Raw genomic sequence first — 22,314 nt, forward strand, 5'->3', positions numbered from 1 at the left:
GACCACTGAAGAATTCCAAACAGCCAAGTGACGGGAGTGTATTTGCATGTTAGAAGAATCACTCTGACAGCGGCATTGTGATTAGAATGAAGGGATGAAGGGGAGCCAGTCTGAGAACAGAGAGACTTGAGGAGCCAGTAGGGATCTCGGTGTCCAGTACTAGAAATGCCCCTTTACTGATAAGCTCTTTACTTGCCAGGCTAGTAGTAGTTTGAAGGAAGCCACATGAAAATTGAGTTCTGGCCAGTAGGGTGGGCCGGTCCCCCATTCTCCAGCATACTCTCCACCGCCACTAAGTTTCGGGGCACCACAGATTGGAAGGTAGCCTCCGGCACATGGTTGCCCCTGTTGGATGGTGAGAGTTGGGGCTGAGCCCTGTGAGGGCTCACTGACTGTCCCCTCCTCTCTTCCATCTGGGCTCCCCCATCTGGTGTGAGAAGGGAAGCAAGTGTCAGCAGAGACCAGACCCTTAGGAGAGGAGAGCGGCCCTGCGCCCTGGTTTGCCGAACCTCTATCTGCTTGCTCAGCGCATCCTGACTTCTAAGTTCCCTGTGTGGGGGTTTTCTTCTTGGGCACCATTTAATACCAAATACTCATTTTCCTAATAACCAAAGCAGAGAGCGGGGACTGTCTTGGCACGCCCTGCCCCTGTGATGGGGCACTTGCTCCCCAGATAGCTCCTCCTCTCCCGGGTCCGTCTCCCCTCTGGACGCGCCCCACATGCCGGGCAGACTTAGTGGGTGCTTGTGCAGCAGGAAAATGGGGTCCCCTGTTTGCTGATTCGTGTATGTCTGAAACTCTTCCAACCAGAGCTCCCTGTTCCGAAAGTTCTAATCTCGGCATACTGGCTGATACATCTTGGCTTATCTAGAATCCTCTCTGGTTTTCATCAGGGCCTTCATAAGCCTCATCCGAAGTCTCAGATATTCAGCCACAGAATTTAAATGGAATTTGTTTTGAGGACATGACTGACCTCAAAGTCCAAATCCTTGTAGACATTTGGTGTCACAAGGACCTACCATTACTGCAACATCTTTGAATCAACAAATTTGTCACATTTATACTGTTTCTCCTCCCTGACACCACCCCAGTTTCCAGCACACTCTCATTTCCATCTTCTGGAAACCAACAGTTTCCAGAACTGTTGGAAACAGTTGGTTTCCAAACTGATGGAAACTCTGTCCTGGCAGCTGGTCTGGGAGGCACGTCCAGGCTCAGAAGCGGCGGTGTCCTGGGCCTCAAGATGCTAGCAGCACTGGCCTCTCTTTTCTCTTCCTAGTAGACTTCTGTTTTTTCCTTTGGTTTTTAAGCAATTCAGAGTTTAAGATAAAGGCCTTAAAGGTAACTTTCTCTGTCTCTCTCTTTCTAGGTATTTGCATAGGAATCAGAGGCGTTAATCTTGTGAGTAAACTCTTGACATCTGCACTTGTTTCCTTCCTTCCTTCTCTACCTGCCCCCGGGACTAAAGCTCAGGACAGCTGAGGAGCTCCTCTCTGCAAGAGGAGGCGTGGTGGCATTTTTTGAAAAATAACCTGGCTCCCATTGTAGCAGTTGAAGCTAGTCTATAGCACAGATGCATGTGAGTCTGTGATTCTTTGCACCTTACTCAGGCGCCCCTCACAGGTCTGAATCTCATTCCATGGCGTCAAGTATGCAGGAAGTACTCACTTTTGTATTCCCCATTCCGTCAACCTAGAGAGAAGTTTCATTGCAGTCATTTTTAGGTGTCTCCCTTTCCCCCATGGAGTGTGCCCTAGAATCTGGAGATTTCCCTGGCACCTGGTAGGTGAGGGCTGGTCTTTGGTATATGACAGTGGGGTAGTGGTCGCTTGAAGCTCTGCCACTCTTGCCCCAGGCCTGGCCTCCCTGAGCACACCCGCAGCTGTCCTCTAGAGGGTTCTGCCCTGCCTTGGGGACAGAGCTGTGCCAGGGCCCCTTTTCCTTTCCAGCCCCAGGAGCTGGGGGTGGAGGGGACAGTGTCTTTTTCTCTCCCTCTTACCGCTCTCTCCTTCTTTCAACCCTGAAGTTGGGCAGAGTCTCCTCACTGGGTTTAGCTGTTAAGAAAGACAGACTGCTTCTGCTGTCATCTGGGCTAAAATACAAGGAATTACAAAGCCTGCACCTGTTTTAAATGAGCTAGAAAGGATGTTGGGAGGACAAACGAAGTAAAATTCCAGAGTTGTCCTGCTGCACTGATTTGGAGGCTGTAATGAAGGCAAAACATCACCCAAACACTGGTAACTATGGAAATGAAGAGAAGGAAACAGATTTGAGAGACAATAAGCTCGAAGAATCTGGATAGCTTAGTCAGTGAGTAAAATCTAGTATGCCTCCAGAGTTTCTAACTTTGGAGCAGCTGGGAAGCAACATGGTGAAGAGACTGACTGTTAATAATGTGGACTCTCAAATCCCACACTCTGGATGCAAAGCCCGGCTCAGCTGCTTGCTGATTGTGTGACCGAGGGCAAATTGGCATCACTCCTAAGCCTCAGTTTCCCCATAAGTAAGATGAGGTTGATGCTTCCTCCGCATATGGTTGGTGGTTTGGAGCATTAAGTAAAGTGATTAAAACAACGGCCATGACCTGGTGAGCATCCAGTACATATTAGCTCTTATTACATAGTGGTGCCAGTAGCTAAAATCGGTGATGCCGGAGGAGCAAGCCTGGCGGGTTAGCCGTGCGGAGCCCCTGCTTTAGGATAGGTGACCTTCAGGGGCACTGACAATATCTAGGCTGAGAGGTGCAGGAGGAAGGTAGATGGATTCGCCTGAAATTTGAAAGAAGTTCAGGATTGAAGATAGAGATTTGGGAGGTCTGTGACCCCAAGGAGTAGTTGGAACCTTGGGTGGTGACTGAAGCCCCCCAGGGATTGTGTGAGAAGGTAGAGGGCCAGGTGCCGGGCCCACAGATCTGTTCAAACTCTGAGCGACCCTTTCACAAAACGACTCCACTGTTGTGAAATGAATATGAATGTCCTGTTTACGGCCTCCACCTCAGAGGTATAATCTCAGTCGCGGTGATCCAGCTCCCCGAAGTAAGACTTAGTTGCCCGTAATCTGCCAAGTCGGGTGGGCTCCTTTCCGTCTGGAATTACAGTCCTTAGAAAATAAAAAACTTATCTGGGAGGCTTTTCGAAAACAGGCCCTGCACATCCTCAACCCAGAGGAGTCTTTCGCTGGAAGCCGAGGCAGGCCTCCCGGTGTCAAGGCTTGCCCAGTTCTTTCCCACTCAAATCATTTGAAATAAAAAAGTCAGTCTGAAGAATTTACTTAAGCAAAATCAGGAGTAGCTCCAAGTGAATGAGCTGGAACTGGAGGGAAATCCCTTTGTTCAATTCGGGTTTCAGTGAACGCTCAGCAGGCAGCTAAACCAGTTCATTAACAGAGAGAAAGACGTGTTTCTCAAAGCGGCTCTCAGAAGCTAATGCTTAGAAAAACAGATTGTGACAGCAGAAATGCATTCTAGAAATCATAACGCTCTAGATTCAGGAAACTTTAGTTTTTGTCATCACTGAATAAACAAATCACTTCCACCTAAATATCGCCCCTTTATTTAAGACAATTCCCTCTAACTGATCTGTTTACCGTGCACCAATCCCCGTTCCTAGAAAAATGTGATTTTTCTTGCAACTCTGAAGCTCAGAAACAAGTATATCTAGAACTGTTTAATGTTATTGGGTCATTTTAAAAAACCGTATTCTTTAAAAAAAAAAAAATAATAGAATTGACATATTAAACCCTTTTTTCTGTGATTTTTGAAATCCAAATTCTGACCTGAAAAACAACAGTCTGCAAGTAGCATCCTGTCAAACGTAGATGTGTTATTTTTCCTAACTGCCTCTGCTCTGCTTTATTAAATTGTTGTAGACTGCACATGATTTTTCCCCTGGGGCCACGCATGCTTTCAGGTTCTCTGTTGCATTGTTAACTATTTAAGCATTAGACTGGGGCTGAGATGGCAGGTGGGAAAGGCCGAGGGACTTGATCTCCTCCCTGCCAGAGTTCTCCGCTTTCACTAGTGCTGCTTACATTGAACGGCTTAAGAATAAGCTCCTGTGTGAGCCCTCGGAGGCCAAGGAGTATTGTTGAATTCAGAAAGGAATCTCTTTCTTTTAGTGATAATTTGAATATTTTGACAATGAAGCTAAGCTACTTCACTGCCTGATTTGCGTACTTCATGTCATGTGTGCCCTTTCTAGTGAAGCAGAAGAGAGCCTCTGCCTCTCTGAATTCATAAATTGGCATTGTCCATTGATGAGATGGGTAGGAGCAAAGGAGGAATCATCCAGAAGAATTGTACTCTCTTGCTTTAATGTTTTTTACAGCTCTTAAAAAAAATTAATATAGGCCTTTGGAGACCACCCAATTAAACCACCACGATAAAGGTTGAGTATTTTGAGAAGAGAGATGGACCATGAGGATAATTTGTGAAGTGTTTATGCATGCAAAGCAAGGAATACGTTTAAAACAAATACTCTGGATGATTCAGAGAACCTACTCACCTCCAGTCTTTTCCCTAAATTGTGGTGGATTATTCTTAAACTTTAGTTGTCTGAAAATGGCCTTAATTTTCCTGTTTTTAACTTAATTTTCCTGTTTAATAACTTATGTTATTCAAAATAAATGGTCATAGCCTTTTTGAGCAAATTAAGAGAAGAAAACAGGCGACCAAGTGAATAAATCGCTTAGGTGAGATATAATTGGCTATGTTACATAATAGATTTACGTTTGTACTGGTAAAGAGAATCCCGAAAAGCTTTCCCCCTAAGAGGATCGACTGGTTAGAATAGTCTTAGTTGGAAGAAGCCAACTTTTATAATTGATTGGTGAACAGAGCTACCCGTTTCCACATGCTCACCAGGGATCAGTGGTACGAAGCTGGCTGTAGACCTTTCTGGAGACTTGGTGAATACATAAGTTCCCAGGGCCTCAGCGATGCTGTCAGTCAGTGTTAGTTTGTACTGTGGCCTAGGAATCTGTATTTTTAAAAGATTGCCCTGGTAATTCTAACGTATAGCCAGGTTTGGTAACCGTGGAATTGTATATGCAAATTGGAGACTTCAGCCTTTTCACCCTGCACAGTTGATAAATCTATATGAAGATATGAAGCTTTTTATGTGAAGCTTTTGTTGAAAATGAATGTCTACTGGTTATTGCTGATTTTTTTCAATTCATAATTTGTTTCAGGTTCTGTTATTACATAGATTTGCATACCTGTTTTATGGTATTCTAATACTGTTGATTTTTAAAAAATGCCATTTCCTCTGAGTTCTATTTTGAATATTTTAGGTAAGCAATTTCATGGTTTTTTTTTTTTTTTTTCTACTTGCAGAAAGCAGGGGAAAACATCAGGGTTTTTCTAATCCAGTTGCAAGTAGGACAAAGGATATAATATAAATACTTAAAGATCTTCTTGGGCAAGATTACATGAGACGTTGAAAACCTTTTAAGTTACAGCATTATGAACTTCAGCACACCTTTTAAATATATCAGATGATCTAAATGTTACAGACTTTTGCCATATGGTGTATCTGAGACATTTTAAAATTAAGGGTGGTGGGTCTGTTGAAGTATTATACTGTAGGATTTTAACATCTGAACTTGATCTATCATCTATTAAAATGCCTAAAAAGCAGGAGAAACTCTCCTCCACACATTAGCAGTTGTGTATGTGTTTGTGCCCTTGGAAGTGAGCAAGCTCAAGTTGCCACGTAAGTGGGGGTGGGGGGCAGGGGGACTGTTTTCCTAGCTTCGTTCACTTAAGGTGTGCAAGATCTCTTCTTACAGGTTTGAAGCTTCAAGCTCCTGAGAGGTCTCCCTGACTGCCTTGGAGCTGCTGTTTCCTGTCGCCGAGTAGGTACGCAAGCAGTGATCGCTTTTAAAAATTACTTCTATCTGAGCATGTTTATTAGTAATTGCTTGTAAACACATAGTAAAAGAGGTCAAGGACATGCAGGAGGTTCAAGGCACTTCAAAAAGACTCTGGTAGAGAAGAGCTACATTTCCCCCTCAAACTGTGAAATACCTTAGAACAGAATTCTTTTAACCTTTTCTGTTTTAAAAAGCAAATTAGTATCCTCTGTGTTTCCGGGAATCAGATCCTGCAGTTAGCAACTTCTCATATCCTCTGCCTTCCCCACACACAGCCCCTGTAATACCTGCAGATCTCTGGAATTTTCTGCTGACAACGCCGTCAGTTCAGAAGCTTTAAAGCTGCCCTATCTTCACTCCTCGCTTGTGTACATAAGAAGATGTGTAAAGGTTGCCTCCCATTTGTGGAAGATGTTGACTGATAAGCCTAAGGAAGATGCTGGTCACGTACCAGTTGCACTAGGGAGTCCAGCTACAGCTTTCAAGGCTTTGTTTGGAAATACTGCGGTAAAAGCTACTGCTGAAGTTTGCTGCTGTGTAGACAGCTTAGCTGGGGAGGATGGCAAGGTGGGAGTGGAGAGTGGTTGGTTTAGCTCAGAACATCCGGGTTTGGCCTCTGGTCACCAATGTCGTCATCAGTTGTGACATTAATGGAAGTTAACACTCTTAGAAGTTAACACTGTGCATTAGGCTTTGCTTAGTACAGTGTATTACCTGCAGTATCTTTTTATTAGTCAGTGCCTGTGGGCAAAGGACTGAGGTGTCTGGACCTCAGTTCCCTCATCTGTTAGATGGGGATAAAGATGCCTTTCTAGCCTATCTCACAGGGCTGTCAGATGGGCATTAGTAGACAAAGTAGCGTGAGAGGACTTTATGAGTTCAACTGAAATGTAATACTGTTTTACTAAAGGTTATTTTGGCTCCATTTGAAATAGAATATTCTTACTAAATAATATTTTGATTTCTTGGCCAGAAATTGAAATTCATCCCAACGTGGCCAGCATGTCTACTAGGAACTGAGAAAGGCACTGGCAGTTCTCATTAGGAGTGTGTGTGTGGGGTGGGAGTGTCTTGCCCTTGTATCTTCTGGTCACTGTATGATTGACATTGGAAGACCGTGCGTGACAACCAGTAAGATCCTGGAATGTGACTGCCAAGTATTGGGTGGTGAGTCTGTGGGCTGAAGACAGGTAGGGGGTGGCGAGCACCCCAGGCCCTATGTGTCTCTGGAGCTTAGCGGGACAAGCTCAGGCAAAAGGGACAGGGCCATCGCCAGGCAAGCCGGGAAGGAAGAGCAACGTGAGGCATCGCTATAGGCTACTGGGGAGGAGCAGCAAGCACGCGGCAGCGGGCAGTCGGGGCTTATCGTAAGCAAGGTGCCTGGCCTGCAGGGCGACAGGAGCACGGAGCAGCACATTGAAGCCCCTGCGGATGGGCTGCGGACGGACCACACATGTGGATCGCGAGGACAGCTACTTAGAGAGGCTCACATTCCTCCCCATTGAACTGGGTATGATTGTAATGGTTTGTTAAACAAACAAAGAACCTAAAGCTGTGAATGAGGGAGAGAAAAGACTTAAGGTGAAAAGGAGAGGAGGCCCTGCTTGCTAGTGTTCCACTCTTTTTAAGCTCCCCCCACCCCCTTCCATGACATTCCTTTCTCCCTTTCAGAGAAGACAGTGCAGTAACTTGGAAAAGTTGCCTTGTCTCTCCAGTGCCATTTCCTTTTAAACTGGAAACAGGATGAAATAAAATGTCTGTCACCTTACCAAGAAAAAAAATGAAAAACTGGGGTCCTCTTAAAGGACTAGTGATAAATATTTTAATATTTCTAACCAAGTATTTCTGGGTGAACAGTTTGCTTGGCATCCTTTGAATTTATTGGATGTGCCGTGGAAAGGCCAAGAGAAGATTCTCAGTCAAGCACTGGATAGTAGCTTTGTCCCGTAAATAACACATGTGGCCACAGAGGTGGGCAGACCTCTGCTTCTGGAGGAAGGGGTGTGAGCTTTGGAGTGGGCACAGCAATTTCACTTTTCTCTCGGAACTGTGTACACAGTTTATAGTCAAGTGAGTTCCGGATGTTCATCCATTGAAAAAGCTTGGAAAAAAAAAGTGTAAATTGTTTTTTGAAACTGCCAATTACATGTGTCCATTCAGTTAATCAGATTAGGTCTCAGGCCCTCCTTGTGGGAAAAAAAGGAACCATTTAGAGGTTTCAGAACAGTACTTTTAAATCTGCTATTCCCGCAGGGTAATGAAGTTATCCATGGGGGAGGGATTAGTGATTACGTGTAACTTTTTTCTTGTGGACAGCAGTCTGTTGATACAGCGTCCTCACTTTCACTGGCTCCCAGATCCCCCCGCCTGGCGCATCGGACCCCTTGTGTTCAGGGCACTGCCTTCTTTGCAGGCCCGTCTCCTGCTACCCCGCTTCTGCTCACGCCTGCCTTCCAGCCAAACTAGACCACATGATCCGTGTTGCCCTGTGTTGCTTCATGCCTCTGTGCTTCTACATGGTCTCCCCTCTGCCTGAAATAGACCTACTCCCTTTTGTCCACCTGGTTCGCTCCTAAACTCAGCCCAAGTAGTCATTATAAAAATTTAGAAAGTACAGATATTCAAAGAGGAAAAACAAAGTCATCTCTGATTCAGCCCTCTAGCGACCCTTTGCTGACATATTGTTATCTGCACTTTCAGCCCTTTTTCTATTTATTTAGAGAGGTGGTTTTTTTAGGATGAAACAGTCCACCCAAGTCTTGAGCATCCTTTCCCGATCTCATGTAGCTTTTAAGGTTCCGTCAAGAGATTTTAACTCGGGCGTCTGGCTTCCCGTCATCCATGTGACTAGTAAGCTTTTCTTATTTCTTTTCTCAGTGTGAGCCTTTGCCCTCACACACTTCCTGGGAAGGAATCAGGCTTTTCTTTTCCCTAGAATGGTAACCGTATTAGGACAATAGGCCCTGCCGATAATTAGGTAAGTTTTGGTTCCTCTGTGCCCTGCTCTTAGAGTTCCAGGAAAAGAGATCACCGCTGTCAGCTATAGAAACACATCGTAAAGGGCATAAAGGCGAGTAGCCGAGGATTTGTTGGGAGGGGGGAGGGGGATATATTTCCAGCTGTCACAAAGGAGTAGTCCCTGCCGCTGACTTTAATGACTAGGAAATCTTCTCCTAACACCAAAGGCTCTTGTCTGGATTTCGGGTCCGTGCTCCACCCCACCCCCTACCATGCTACCTAGAGTTCATTAACAGTCTTCCTGACACATTCCATCCCATCTCAGCTTGAGAACCAGTCCTGGGCCTCACGCTTGCCTCTCTGGATGCACATACCCCTTTTGCTTGCTTGTAGACCTTTGTCTGTTTCTTCGTAAATGTTAATATTTAAGAACACCGTGTATGAGGTGGGGCGAGGAGGAGTGGGGAGGATTTAAGACCCTGTAAAGATGTTTCCTTCCCTCCTCTCTGCCTGACGGGTATTATGCCGAGTGACCGGTCCCGTGGAGGTGCTTTGGCCCTGTCTGGGGAGCCCCGAGCTGTGTAAGCCCCCTGCTTCCACTCCATGCAGGTGCGGGAGGGAGTGGTGTCGTAACAGGATGGCTTCAGATGACGCCCCGTGGTGATGGGGCCTGGCTCCTGGTCAGCGGTCCTCTTTTGCCCGTGGTAGCTTGGTTTCTCTCGGTCTTCTGTGGCTCGTCGAGGCTCATATTCCTGGGCTTCTGCCTTTTCCAGTGCTTCCTGCCATCCCAGTCGAGACAGAGTCTTATGGGCATTCTCGATCTGCTTCTACCTCTTTCTTCTCTCCCCACCTCCATGTGGGCCTGGAGTGGCCAGTCTTGACAAAATCAGTTACGTGTTATCTTCGATGTGCTAAACACAGTATAATAATAAAAGGCTCCCATCTGTTAAAAAAAAATAAAATAAAAGCCCACCTCTTCTCGTAGAGTGGGCAACCAAACAGGATTTTTGAGCTATTAGGATCTTGTTTTGTATTATCACCATCTAGAAATTATTTGGAACATCTTACCAAATTTTTTTAAAATGCAAACTTAGTTCTCATTTTGCTTATTTTTATCACCGCAGACTTGTCTACACTACACTACACTACCTTACCTAAGAGGAACTGAGAGAATTGAGGCAGAAGGCTTCTTCTCTCCTTGGAGCCTCCAAGAGGGACATGCCAGCACACGCCCGCTTCCATCTGGCTCCACAGTGCAGAGTAGGTCCCCTAAGGGAGGACCAGTCTAGCTGCGGCCTGCTGTAAAGAAAGCAAACCCCTCCCCAGCCCAGGCCACCCCACTGTACCAGACCACCTGGGGAGGACAGACACTGGTGATCAAGGTTGATCATGCGCCCTTACTGACGCTCCGAAGCCACCCACATACACAGAGCCCAGAGTAATTTACAAAGTCACTTACAGAAGTCAGATTCAGAATGGTATCCGCTTCCCTGCAGCCGAGGGTATTATTCGCTATTATTTAGTCTGGGAGACGACCTCAGGGTCTCCTCCGTGTGGAAGTCTCCTGGCTGGCCTGAATGCCCGTTAGGCACCATTAAATTCAATACATCTAAAACTGAACTCCGAACTCCTGTGTTTTGCTAGGTTTTTCTTCTGGGGCTTGACATTTCTTTCCCTCTCCGCCGTCACTGTCCCTTCTTTCCTCTACCATTTTCTAAGTCCTAATTTAACTACAGTAGTCCCTCCTTATTTGAGATTTCACTTTCCATGGTTTCAGTTACCCACGGTCAACCTCGGTGCAAAAATATTAAATGGAAAATTCCAGAAATAAACAATTCATAAATTTTAAATTGTGCACCATTCTGAGTAGCGTGATGAAATCTCATGCCGGCCTGTTCCATCCTACCCGGGACATGAGTCATCCCTTCATCCAGCATATCCTGCCTGTTGGTCACTTAGTAGCTGGCTCAGTTATCAGACCCACTGTTGGTATCACAGTGCATGTGTTCAGATAACCCTTATTTTACTTAATAAGCACAGGAGTGGTGATGCCGTCAATTTGGATGAGCCAAAGAGAAGCCGTAAAGTGCTTCCTTTAAGCGAAAAGATGAAACTTACCAACTTAATAAAGAGAAAATCATATGTTGAGGTTGCTAAGATCTACAGTAAGAAGGAATCTTCTATCTGTGAAATTGTGCAGAGGAAAGAGAAATTTGTGCTAGTTTTGCTGTCTCACCTCAAACCGCAAATGTTACGGCCACGGTTCATAATAAGCGCTTAGTTGAGGCACGGAAAAGGCACTAAATTTGTACAATAAGATATTTTGGAAAAAAGTATTTTGAGAGAGAGAGAAACCACATTCATATAACTTTCATTACAGTGTTTGTAATAATTGTTCCATTTTGTTCTTGTTGTTAATCTCTGGCTGTGCCTAATTTCTAAATTAAACTTTATCATAAGTATGCGTGTATAGGAAAAGACATAGCATATGTACAGTTTGGTAATATCAGTGGTTTCAGGCATCCACTGGGGGTCTTGGATCATATTCCCTGTGGATAAGGGGGGCCTACTGTAGTGGATTCCTGTTGCCTGGCTCCCCTGGTCACTGGTCCTGGGATTCCCTGCCCCTTGTAGTTTGGCTCCTCTTGGTCTTCTGTGGCTCTTTGAGGCTTAGATGCCTGTGCTTATTATGCCTTTTCCATCACTCAACAGGAATGCCTCCTATTCCTGTTGAGACAGTGTTTTGTTGGCATTTTTCTACCTGTTTCTACTTTTCTCCCCACCTCACTCTACCTCCACATAAACCCAGAGTTAGTGGCTACCCTTGACTAAATATGTTAGTCAGCCTGCTAAAATACTACAACAAAAAGCCCACCTTCTCCTAGTGCAATAGAGCAATACATCACTGGCACTTTATGATTTGGTCTGTGTCTCTCCAGCCTGTTTGTTCATGGTACCCCCATGTTTACATCCATATCCAGTCATACTGAAGTACTTATTTTCAAGTACCCTGTGTTGATTCATTCCCTTGGCCTGCAATAGACCACCTCCCCCTTGAACCCCAGGTAAACTTGCTGGCTCAGCTTAAACTTTGGCTTCTCCATGAAACCTCTCCTGATCTCCCAAGCAAGAGATAATTATTCCTTCGACAACCATATTTCTTATCCATCTTGAGTTTCAGTGATTGTTTTCACTTTTTTTCATGCATAAGTCTTTATAGAGCAATTTAATTGCATCATATCTTAGTTCTTAAGGAAGAGCATCTTAGAATGTACACGTCCTGACTCCAGGCTTGTATACTACCTCTCTCCCTTCCACTGGGCATTACTTGGTTTTGCCTGACTTTCTAATTTTTGCCAATCTAGTTGGGGAGGGGGGGGTGTTAAGAAATAAAAAGTGTCAGATGTGGTAAGTGCATGACACAAGGAAAAAAAAAAGAGGCAGGGAATGGAGGCATAAGGAGTGCCAGGGATAGGGGTGGGGATTAAATAAATTAACCAGGATTGAAGTTTTGCCAGTCAAGAAGGGGGAAGGCCCACAGAGTAAAATGTACATGGGAAGTGATTTTAATGATGGACCAAGAGATCTAACCTGGATAAAACTGTACATATTTTCATTTGTTTATTGGCTACTTGAGTTTCCCCTTCTGTGAAATATCTTTTTATTTTTTTTGTTCTTGCTTAAAGGTTTAAAGGTTTTAAAGGTTTAAAGTTTTGTTTTAAACATTAAGCCTGTAATCTGTCTGGAATTAATTTCCTATATGATGTATGGTAGGAATCCAGTTTCCTTATTTTCCATATGGATAACCAATTATTAAGTAGTCCATTCTTTCCCCAATGATTGCAGTGCCAGCCCTGTCGTATATTAAGTTTCCATACAAAAGTGGGTCTGTTTCTCGGCTACTCATTCTTCTCCATTGGTCCACTTGTCTAATCCTGTGCCTGTATCATACTGCCTTAATTACTGTAGCTATTTTTTAAAAAAGTTTTTATCTGTTATCCTTTATCTTTTCTTCTTTGGTCTGTTTGTATGATGATGAGAATGAGCCAGTTGAGTGGAGAAAGTCTTGACTATTCTTGACTTTTCCTCTTCCATATAAAATTTTAGAATGTTCTTGTCAAGTTCCAACAAAGAACCTTGTTGAATTTTTATTAGAACTTCAGTGAATCAGTATATTAATATGAAGAGAGCTGACAATATTACAGTAATTCTATCTGTATTTCCCTATTCATGAACATGGTATATTTCTCCATTTATTTAGGTTTTCTTTTGTCTTTTAGTATAGTTTTGTAGTTTCTCCATAAATATCTTGTTTGTCTTTGGTTAGATTTATTCCTAGATATCTTTGCTTTGTGGCTAATTAATTTTAAATTATATTTCTGTTTGCTGGCATTTAAAAATGCAGTTGATTTTGTATTTTGATTTTTGTAACCAAATACCTTGTCAGACTTTCTAATTCTCATAGTCTATGTGTGGATTCTTTGGAGTTTTCTATATAGTCATCTGTGAATGGCAAAATATTTATTCCATTCCAATTTTAAGTCTTTTTATTGCTTTATTGTTTCGACCACAACTTCTAGTACAAATGTTTAACAAGGAACAGTGATAATAGGCACCTTTTTCATATGACAAAGATAGTAAACTGTTTCATTAACTTAAAAATTATCTCCTCTTTCCTGTTTCTTAGTCTAATGGTGCACATTTTAACAATTTAACCTATGGATGGTCTACTGTTAATTAGTCTCTGGGTTATAAAATGTTGCTTCATGGTGCTAATCACTAGTGAGCATTAGGACTAACAAAGATGTAAAAATAGCACGTACCCTCAAAAGAAGCCACATTGGCAAACATAAAGGTGCCTAAGAGTCATCAGGGGAGTTTATTAAAATTGCGGATTCTCAGGTGCTCCCCCAGCAAGTTTGACTCAAATGCCTGCCCCTGGGGTCTTGCACTTGTCACTGTCCTTGTTGTTGTTTGTTGTTTTCTTTTTTTAAAATCCAGTTCCTTTAGGGATATCTCTGTTCTCTGTAGGATATTAATGATAGTTGTTTCTGAAGTTTTCTCCATACAGTCTTTTTTCTTCTTCATTATCCTAGCTGCTTTTTTCTGTTTGTTCTGTGTCGGTTTTTCCTAATAGATGCTTGCTTCTGATTTCTGGTGATCCTTGGAGGCCTACTGACTTGTGAGTGGAGCCATAGAAAAGCTGATGGAAGCTTTGTGTACTTAGATAGGGCTTGTCAACAAGGGCTTCGTTGTATGGGAATATGGGTAAACCCTTCAGGACTGCCATTTGTCCTTGTCGTTAGCTCTTTTCTCTTGGGCTAGTCAGCTTTCCCAGAGAAGATTCTTTCAGTCTCCTGTCCTGGAGAGTATAATAGGCCTGCTTGCCTTTGTTCTGATAGGCGAATAGGGGAAGTATGCAAACTTCTACTTAATTCACCCTGTTTCAGCATAGTACCCCCTTCTCATACCCTCTTTCGGGAGGGGGTCAGAGGGCTGAATGCACTGACAGACTTTAAACCACTCTGTCTGTTACTATACCCACTCTTATCCCCACTTCCAGAAGTACCTAGTGCCCAACTTTGAGACTTTTGATGGGTTCTGCAGGGTGAATCAGGTTACTTCATAGCTTTTCATTACTGGCTTAGAATTCCGCTTTCTTAGGACGGCTAAGTCAGTTACTGCTTGTTTACCTGCTTTCCAGCTTCCAAAAGTTTGTTGCAGTTTTCTCCTTTCCTGTTATCTTAGGCTGTGTTTTTGAAAAAAAATCTCATTAATACTGTTTTAGTAGAGTTTCAGGAGAGACTGGGGCTACACACTTTTATTCAATTTACCATCTTTAACTAGATATTACTCATACTGTTTGTGAATAGAAGGTTAGCACCCCGTCCTTTTTCATTTTTTCTAAGTCTAATGCATAGATTTGATGTTCTAAAGCTGTGGTGTAATTTTCTCTCTAGATATTAGGTAAACAGTTCACTTTGGCTTTCTTGCTTATCTTCAGCCTCGTTTCTAAGAAAATAGGAGCTTAGTCACTGGGTTAACAAAATTAAGCCTCTCAAGGTGACAGTTGAAGAGAGTCAGGAGGCTGCAAACCTGATTGCTTGGCAGGCTGGGGAGGCAGGGGCTTGCTGTGCATGGCGCCCCCCAGAGCAGAACCGGGGGCGGGCAGCCAATGCTTCCCACCACTGAAAGCAAATTGTTTCAAACATATTAAAGTGGAGATGTCTACCCGGTGTTGAATGAATAGTTCTGGAGGGAACACAGAAGAACCCTTTGTGGAAGCAGTTTCTCACCAAACCAATCTTCCCTTTCTAATTGAGCCGTGGTTTTCACTGCTCTGTTTTATCTCCACCATGACCACCTTAGCCCAAGCCCCTGCGGGCTCACCTGGACTATTCCAGTCACTTTCTTGATGGGCTCCCCGTTTCACCATCTCACCATGTGGAAAAGGAGCTCATTCCTCTGCCTGGGAGTGACAAGGAAAGTAGGAGTTGGCCAGGTAGACAAGGGGTGGCAGGATAGCCCAGGAAGGAGCATAGCATAGTGTGGAAAACACAGAAGCGTGAGAGAAGGTGGCACGTTAAGGAGATACCAAGTAGATGGATCTGCAGCTGTGGTTGCCTTTGGGCCACTGTGGGAGAGAGGTCTGCAGACATAGTGGGGTGACAGGCTTTGGGGATCCAGCCTGAGAGTTCATCCTAGGCAAGAGCCTTCTTCCAAGTGGTATGTCAGCTCAGGTGTTACGGATTTTAATGATAGCATCTTAGTACTTTATTGAGGATACATATACACACACTTTAATAAAAGATTTTTAAAGATGCTGACAAATGAATCCCTAGGATTTTGAGGGCAACCTTCCCTCTAGTCAAAAGGTAGGCCTGTCTTAGATGATAGGATCTATTAAATTATCATCGGTACCCACGTTTGAAACGAAATTTGTACAAGTTGTTTATTGCTTGAATTTCCAAAGAAAATTATTATAGACCCCCTCCCTTTTTTTTTTTTTTACTTTAACCTGATAAAATGCAGTGACTGAGGCACAAAATATATGGTCCATCACTTAGGAAATATCAGTGACTTTGTGAAAAGTGAAACTGAATTGATAGCACTGAGAGGGATTTTCCCTTTTTTCATCTAAGTCAGTGTCCTTTAACCTGTTTAAATCTAGAGCCCCTTAGAAAATCTGAAGAAAGCTATGGTCCCTCTCAAGAACTCTAATACACATGCCTCCTAATTTTGCACAAAATTTTTGTGAATTCTCAGCCATGGGCCCCGCTTATGAACCCCTGTTCTCAGTTAAGGCCGAGAACCCAGCCACAGCTATCTGGTAGGGTACTCATCAAGCTTCACATCTGTAATCCTCAACCAAGTTACTAGCCCAGCCCCAAGAGCTCCCCTTTTGCTGATGAGACATATAATGAGCCCCAACTCTTCTAACACCGTACTTGCTCAGATAAAACACCTAACAAGTTTTACAATGCATGTGCATAATGAAAAACAAGCAGTAGCAACCACCTGGAGGTTCTGGGTATCTTCTTCCTCCAGCTGATGTTTCTGGATGGTTTTTTTCATAGATGATAGAGACTTGCTATCAGAGTCCTTCAAATATTGAGGGGAGCACCCTCTCTAGAAGCCTCCTGGAGCCAAATAAACAATGCATTTCCACCTGCCCTGCTCCATGATTGGCTCTTTGATATTTTGTGAGTGTTAGAAGAAACAGAACCTTATTAGAGGCCCTTTTAAAATTGGCCTTAACACATTTACATAAAAACAATCTCAGGTTTCAGGACTAGGAGAGAAAAACACTAGGAGAGAAGGTTTGGAGTAGAACCTTCTTGCCCACAAGGAGTGATGAGTGGAGTCAAGAAAAGAACTTAAGAGTACCCATGTTGGAAGACTAAAAATGGAAATTCAGTTTCCTCTCAGAAATGGGCCTTGCATCGTGTCACTGGGGACAATGGAAATAGAAGCCAGAAGTCATAGTTTATTTTGAGAATGTTGTAAAACATTTGTCTCCCATTAGCTGATTGTGTTACGCAGCATTGGGGACGTCCTGGAACTACACTTGTGCCCTGACCTCTCCCTCCGCCGTCGTATACCATCAGCCCTCAGGGAACACAGTCCTTCCTGGCTGTTGCCATATATATATGTTCTTATTCCAATCTGATGCTCTCTCATCCCCAAAATAATCAGCATGAACAGAATGGAGCAGATGGCACAAGCCTTCTTTGGCATACTGGCAGATCTGTATCACTCACTCAGTATTTTTAGAATCAAGGGGATTGAAAATTATGTCCTGAGATGTTTTGGGGGAAGACTTACTATCTTTCCAGGGTGACAGGTGTTGAAATATTACCGTATTTAAGGCTCAAATGCAATCTGTATGTCAGGTTACAGAACTGACTGATTATCATCAGGACCATCCCTTTGTTAGTTCTCCGTTAGGATTGTTGGAGGTTTGCCAGATAATAGAAAGTTAATCACAAGTCTGTTTTAAGGGTGTGGCCGGAAAGCTCATCAGGTTTCAACCAAAGATTGGAATCAGCAGCAGCCAGCCAGTACTGGTCAAGTACATGGTGATGGGAGATGCTGTATTATCCACACGGTCTATTTTTTAAAAATAGCTGGGCTTTGATCCTCAGCCACAATGAATTTATAATCTGTTGGGGAGACTATGTTTATAATAGTTTGTGATTATATCATGAAAACAGTGCAAATATTTATATTTGAAGATCCATATTAATGAAATAGAGTTACGGTGAATGAAATGTTATAACTATTTGTGAATTTGAGTTCATCATTAAAAAAAGCCTTCCTGAAGAAACTGAGGAATGTTTACTATTATAAATGAATTCAGTTCAACATTCGAGGACCAATTTTGCACTTAGGGTTGGACTAGGTGTATTTAACACAGAGACCGAAACTCAAGAAAGATAAAAGTCTTGGCAAAGACATTAATGCAATAAGTTTAATAAGTATAAATATGCTTAAGTGACTTAATGTTTTGTTGTTGTTGTTCTTTGCAAGTTTAATGGGGAAAGAGTTGGAGGAAATGTCTCACATTTAAATACAGTATGGCCATGTCTAAAACGCCTTGATTATATACCCACCATCTTTGAAGGCCCGAGGGAAAGGTAATGAGGCCTACAGCTTGTTGGACTTCTGAATCTTGGGAAGTGGCTGGAAAGTGCATCTGGGAAAACTTTATTCAATGCTAAAGGCAGGTACTTTTTTCTTGAATAAATCTTATTTTTCCTTTGTATGCTTGGTGCGTTGGTGAGCAGTCAAAGTTGATATCTGTTGAGAAACAAAGAGCTCAGGCCAGTTTTTACTTGCAACCTCTTACGTCCTGTGTGTGTTGAGCATGTGTATTATCCAGGCTACTGGCTCCTCCCACTGTGAGTAACGGATGGTGAAGCATACGTAGCAGAGAACGTGTGTCTCTTTTCTGTTATATCCATAGTTGAGTGGTTAGAACCATGTGCCAGTTTGCAGCTGATGGTTTCTGCTTTTAATCCCAGCGTTTATAAATACTACCATGTAGTTGTATGGTGTGTTTTTAGATTACCGAGTGCTTTCAGATCCATCTTGTTTCAGTTGGTTGTCCCTACCAGCTCATTTACATGCATCAGATAGATAACACAAACTGAAACTCAGGACAGCTAACAAAGGGGTGAGCTGGAATTTGAAGTAGGGAATCTTTCTAGTGTATTCATAAAACAAATGACGGGATCTACATAAATACCTTCTGTGCTTCAGGGAAACGCCTGAGGGCAGATGAGCAGCCTAGCTGTGCCTGAAGGAAAGGGTAGCCTTGCCTTCATCTCTTTTGACAGTGAAACTGAGAGTGCCTGTGCCTTCCAGTACAGCAGCCACTAGCCTCCTGTGGCTACTTAAATAAAATAAAAATTTCAGTTTCTCAGTATCACATTTTGAGTGTTCAATAGCCATCCATTTTCATCACAGAAAGTTCTGTTGGACACTGGTCATCTCTCATAAAGCAGGAGTTGGGGAGAATGAATTTAAAGTATACATGCAGGGGATTGGTGTAGGTGAGAAGCCAGACCAGCTCTTTCTTCTGAGTGACTAGCGCTGTTTTGAGTTCAGCTATAAAGAGAGCAAGAAAAAAATGCATTTCAAACTTCGTATTGTGTGTACATTTTAATCTCTTAAAATAGACCTGGAAAAAACACAGCAATTTCAAGTGAATGAGTATATTTAATGATGATGATAAATTCTATGCCTTTATAGCTGGGCCAGTATTATAGCCAGACTTAGGCTGGATGAGAAGTAGGACACGCCATGAGTCCTGGCAGCAAAAACTCGGCCACACAGGCTAGAATTCCTGGAAGGAATCACTTTGTGGCCAGGGTGGCTGGGATGCCTCAGGCCGGGCGGCGAGGTGAACCGGCAGACGGACGGTGCAGGACAAGGAGCTGGGGGAGAGGGCTTTGGACAGAGCTGGGACGGGGGCTCAGTTCAAGTCACACTTGGTCACAGAGGAATAAGCTCTGTGTGTGTTGCCATCAGAAAGGAGGTTTGGTGCCAAGATGCTAGCTGAGAACGCCGGTGTCCCCGGCTTTGGATCAGTGCTTGAAGCTTCAGGTCAAAGTGCACACGTCAGCTCTGAAGGTTCCAAGCAGGTGGGGCAGGATGGTGAGGGGTGTCTGTCTGGTGCTGGCTCCTTGTGAGCTCTTGACCAGACACTGAAAACATCCGAGCTAGTTGATGCGGAACACAAGAAGTTTCCTGCAATTTTTGCCCCTTAAAAAAGGAATGTGTTTGTCTATGGTTGCATGTGCTAGGTGCTGATATGTTTAAAGATGCTTGAACTATTATTATCGTAAAATTTCATCTAGCTAGACTCCAGCTTTCTGATCTGAAAGTAACTACAAAGGTAAGTAAAAATTAACTTTTAACAGTAAAGAGCAGCTCTAAAAGAGTTGGCAGTAAATGAATGACTGCAGGGAACAGACGCCTTGAAGACCTGCTGTGATGGGTCAGGTTGCTGTGAGTGCCCTGCTCACTTGACAAAGTTCAGAAAAAGCTGGCCTGGGTACAAAAGCTACTCCAGTGAGTTTCATGTAAGCATACAGTACGCTATTTTATTATTTTTTTAATATTGGCACTTGAAAGGTTATGTCCATTGCCTGAGGATTAACTCTGTCTAGAATAGCACAGATTTCTAGGTAGCCAGGCTTTTACTGTGTTGTTCACGATGCTGCTTTGGACTCTTAAGGCTTCCAGATGATGGTCTGTTGGTAGAAGAAGAAGAGCCTGGATTTGGGTGATCTGCCTGGGTTGGAAGGGTGGTAATAACTGGGATTGGAGGCAGGTTGAGGCGGCAAGCCCACCTCCTAGGAGTGGCCTTCCAACAGGTAGCTGGTCCCCCAGGCTGGGGCTGGGGAATGAGGAAACGTCCCCAGAAACGAATGGGGAAAAGAAGAGTAGAACAGTTTCCTGGAGGTTGGTGCCTGTACATCTAAATGTGCTCTGAGCTCTGCCCGAGCTGTCCCTTTGTCTCCGTGGGAATCTCGTCTCCCCTCTAAAGGCACCACATCAGTGAACTAAACTAGCTTTATTCCCACTTTGTCGACATCGTAGACTTGAGTCCTGCACGGTAACCTCACAAATTAACTTATATGTATACAAGTTATTTCGGCTCATCCCCTGGAAGTTTAGACAGGTGTGATAAACAACTTATGTTCTGCCAACAGTGAGTGAAGGGGACTAGCCCATGGCTTGAATAAGCAGGGATGATTTTTTTTGTACCAGTAAAACACTTGAACACACTGGGAAGGTTTTTTGTTTTTTTCTTTGAATTGGTAGACTGAACTTCACGATGACCCGAAATTATGGTTTGAAGTCGGTAATACCGACTCTAAGGGTAGCTGTCTGTATCACAAGGGAAAGTGTGCTTCATCTACCATCAAAACACCGTGCACTTGACTCCTGCCACCCAGGAGAAGCACAGACAGGTGGATTTATATGCAGAAGGACCTCTTACAGCACACAGGAGGATGGAGAGTTGTGCTGCCTTCAAGCCATTTAAAGGAACACGTTGATTCCGGGGAGTTGATGCTGAACTGGTGGGGGAGGAGAAGCATTGTTTTCAGATGAAATGCAAGGAAACTGTTCCTCTTCTCTCCACAGACAGTTTGGTGATCCAGGACGTGCCCCAGCTCTAGTGATGCAGATTGCCTTTCTGCTCTGGAACCTCATCCATGCCTCAGACTTGCTCCTCTCAACCTGAGACTGCGTGGAAACTGGGATGTGGGAAGCAGGAAGCAGAGACAGTGGTAACTGAGAGGCCCATGTCTGGGTAGAACCAGGTCCGGGACCACAACGCTGCCTCCCCCCTGGCCTGGCGCTCAGCTGCTGTGGCTCTGCTGATGTGCTCAGCACCGTCCTTCTAGTTGTACTTAAATGGCACAGCATTTGGTCAGCGCATCTGAAAAGGAAGGTGTGAGAGACAAAGCCCATGGCCACCTACCCCTGCCAATTATGTGGCAAGACGTTCCTCACCCTGGAGAAGTTCACTATCCACAATTATTCCCACTCCAGGGAGCGACCTTACAAGTGCTTGCAGCCAGACTGTGGCAAAGCCTTCATTTCCAGATATAAATTAATGAGGTGAGAGGCTTTAGAAAAGGTATGTACTTTCACACATTACCTTTAAAAGGCTTTGCTAGCCCTCAGACCAAACACCGCAGGGGAAAAGGGATGCAGGATGTGGATGCATTTTAGCCTTTATGGCTGTATCTCAAGTGATTACTATAGTTTTTGTATGACAGTTGTGCTTTGCAGTGTCCAGTTCACTGTTTCAACAAATATTTCTTGTGTTCCTACAATAAGCCAGGCCTAAGGACAGAAAGATGAGAAGACACATGGCTGGGGAGATAGTCATGCAAACACCATTCAAATGTAACCTAAGGGCTTTGACGGAGCTGTGCAGGTGGCGGAGGTTGATGAGACCTGGGGAGGCCCCTCAGCAGGGTCCGATCTTTAGCTGCGACAGCAGGCTCTGGGAAAGCCCTGGGCCTCGTCCTCGAAGCGCACGTGCGCAGAGGGCAGCGGCGGATGGGAACAGGGGAGAGGCTCAAGACATAGGGGAGAAGGGAGCAGCTCAAAACAGGCCTCGTCTACTGTCCTGAAGGGTTTGTTTTCTTCTGATAAGTCTAAGAACTGAAAAACATGATTTGGTCAGGATGTTAGAAAGATGGCTCTGGTAGTAATTCGGAGAAGAGGGAGGAGGCCCGTAGACTGACCTGCAATCTGTTGTTAGCAGTCCAGGTGTGAAATATGCAGAGCTGGTCCAGGTTCTGAGAGTGAGCATGGAGGGGAGGGTTCACCTCCGAGCGCTGGCTTTTGGAGGAGTTTCTCAACTTGCCTCTAAAAGCCACCCTAACAAGTGCAATTCTGTTGGGTATACAGATGTTAAGTATGTGCATTTAATCAGATTTTCAAAGGCATCCATGATAC

General features: G+C 44.0%; 1 protein-coding gene across 11 annotated transcripts in view; it reads left to right on the plus strand.

Annotated features, from left to right (window-relative positions):
- PLAGL1 (PLAG1 like zinc finger 1) overlaps nucleotides 1-22,314 on the plus strand; it is a 150,739-nt gene that overhangs the window by 123,587 nt on the left and 4,838 nt on the right. For 3 of the 11 annotated variants that reach the window (XM_036870949.1, XM_036870950.1, XM_036870953.1), the window contains 2 exons: nucleotides 1,370-5,857; nucleotides 21,003-21,465. In XM_036870949.1, coding sequence (XP_036726844.1) covers nucleotides 21,314-21,465 — 152 coding nt within the window. In that variant the 5' untranslated portion in view covers nucleotides 1,370-5,857; nucleotides 21,003-21,313. Of the gene's footprint in view, nucleotides 1-1,369; nucleotides 5,858-13,316; nucleotides 19,917-20,985; nucleotides 21,485-22,314 lie in introns of those variants that run through there. The other 8 variants (XM_036870954.1, XM_036870956.1, XM_036870952.1 and 5 more) reach the window with 8 other exon arrangements.

The sequence above is a fragment of the Balaenoptera musculus genome, chromosome 12, assembly GCF_009873245.2.
Source record: "Balaenoptera musculus isolate JJ_BM4_2016_0621 chromosome 12, mBalMus1.pri.v3, whole genome shotgun sequence".
Taxonomy (NCBI): Eukaryota; Metazoa; Chordata; class Mammalia; order Artiodactyla; family Balaenopteridae; genus Balaenoptera; species Balaenoptera musculus.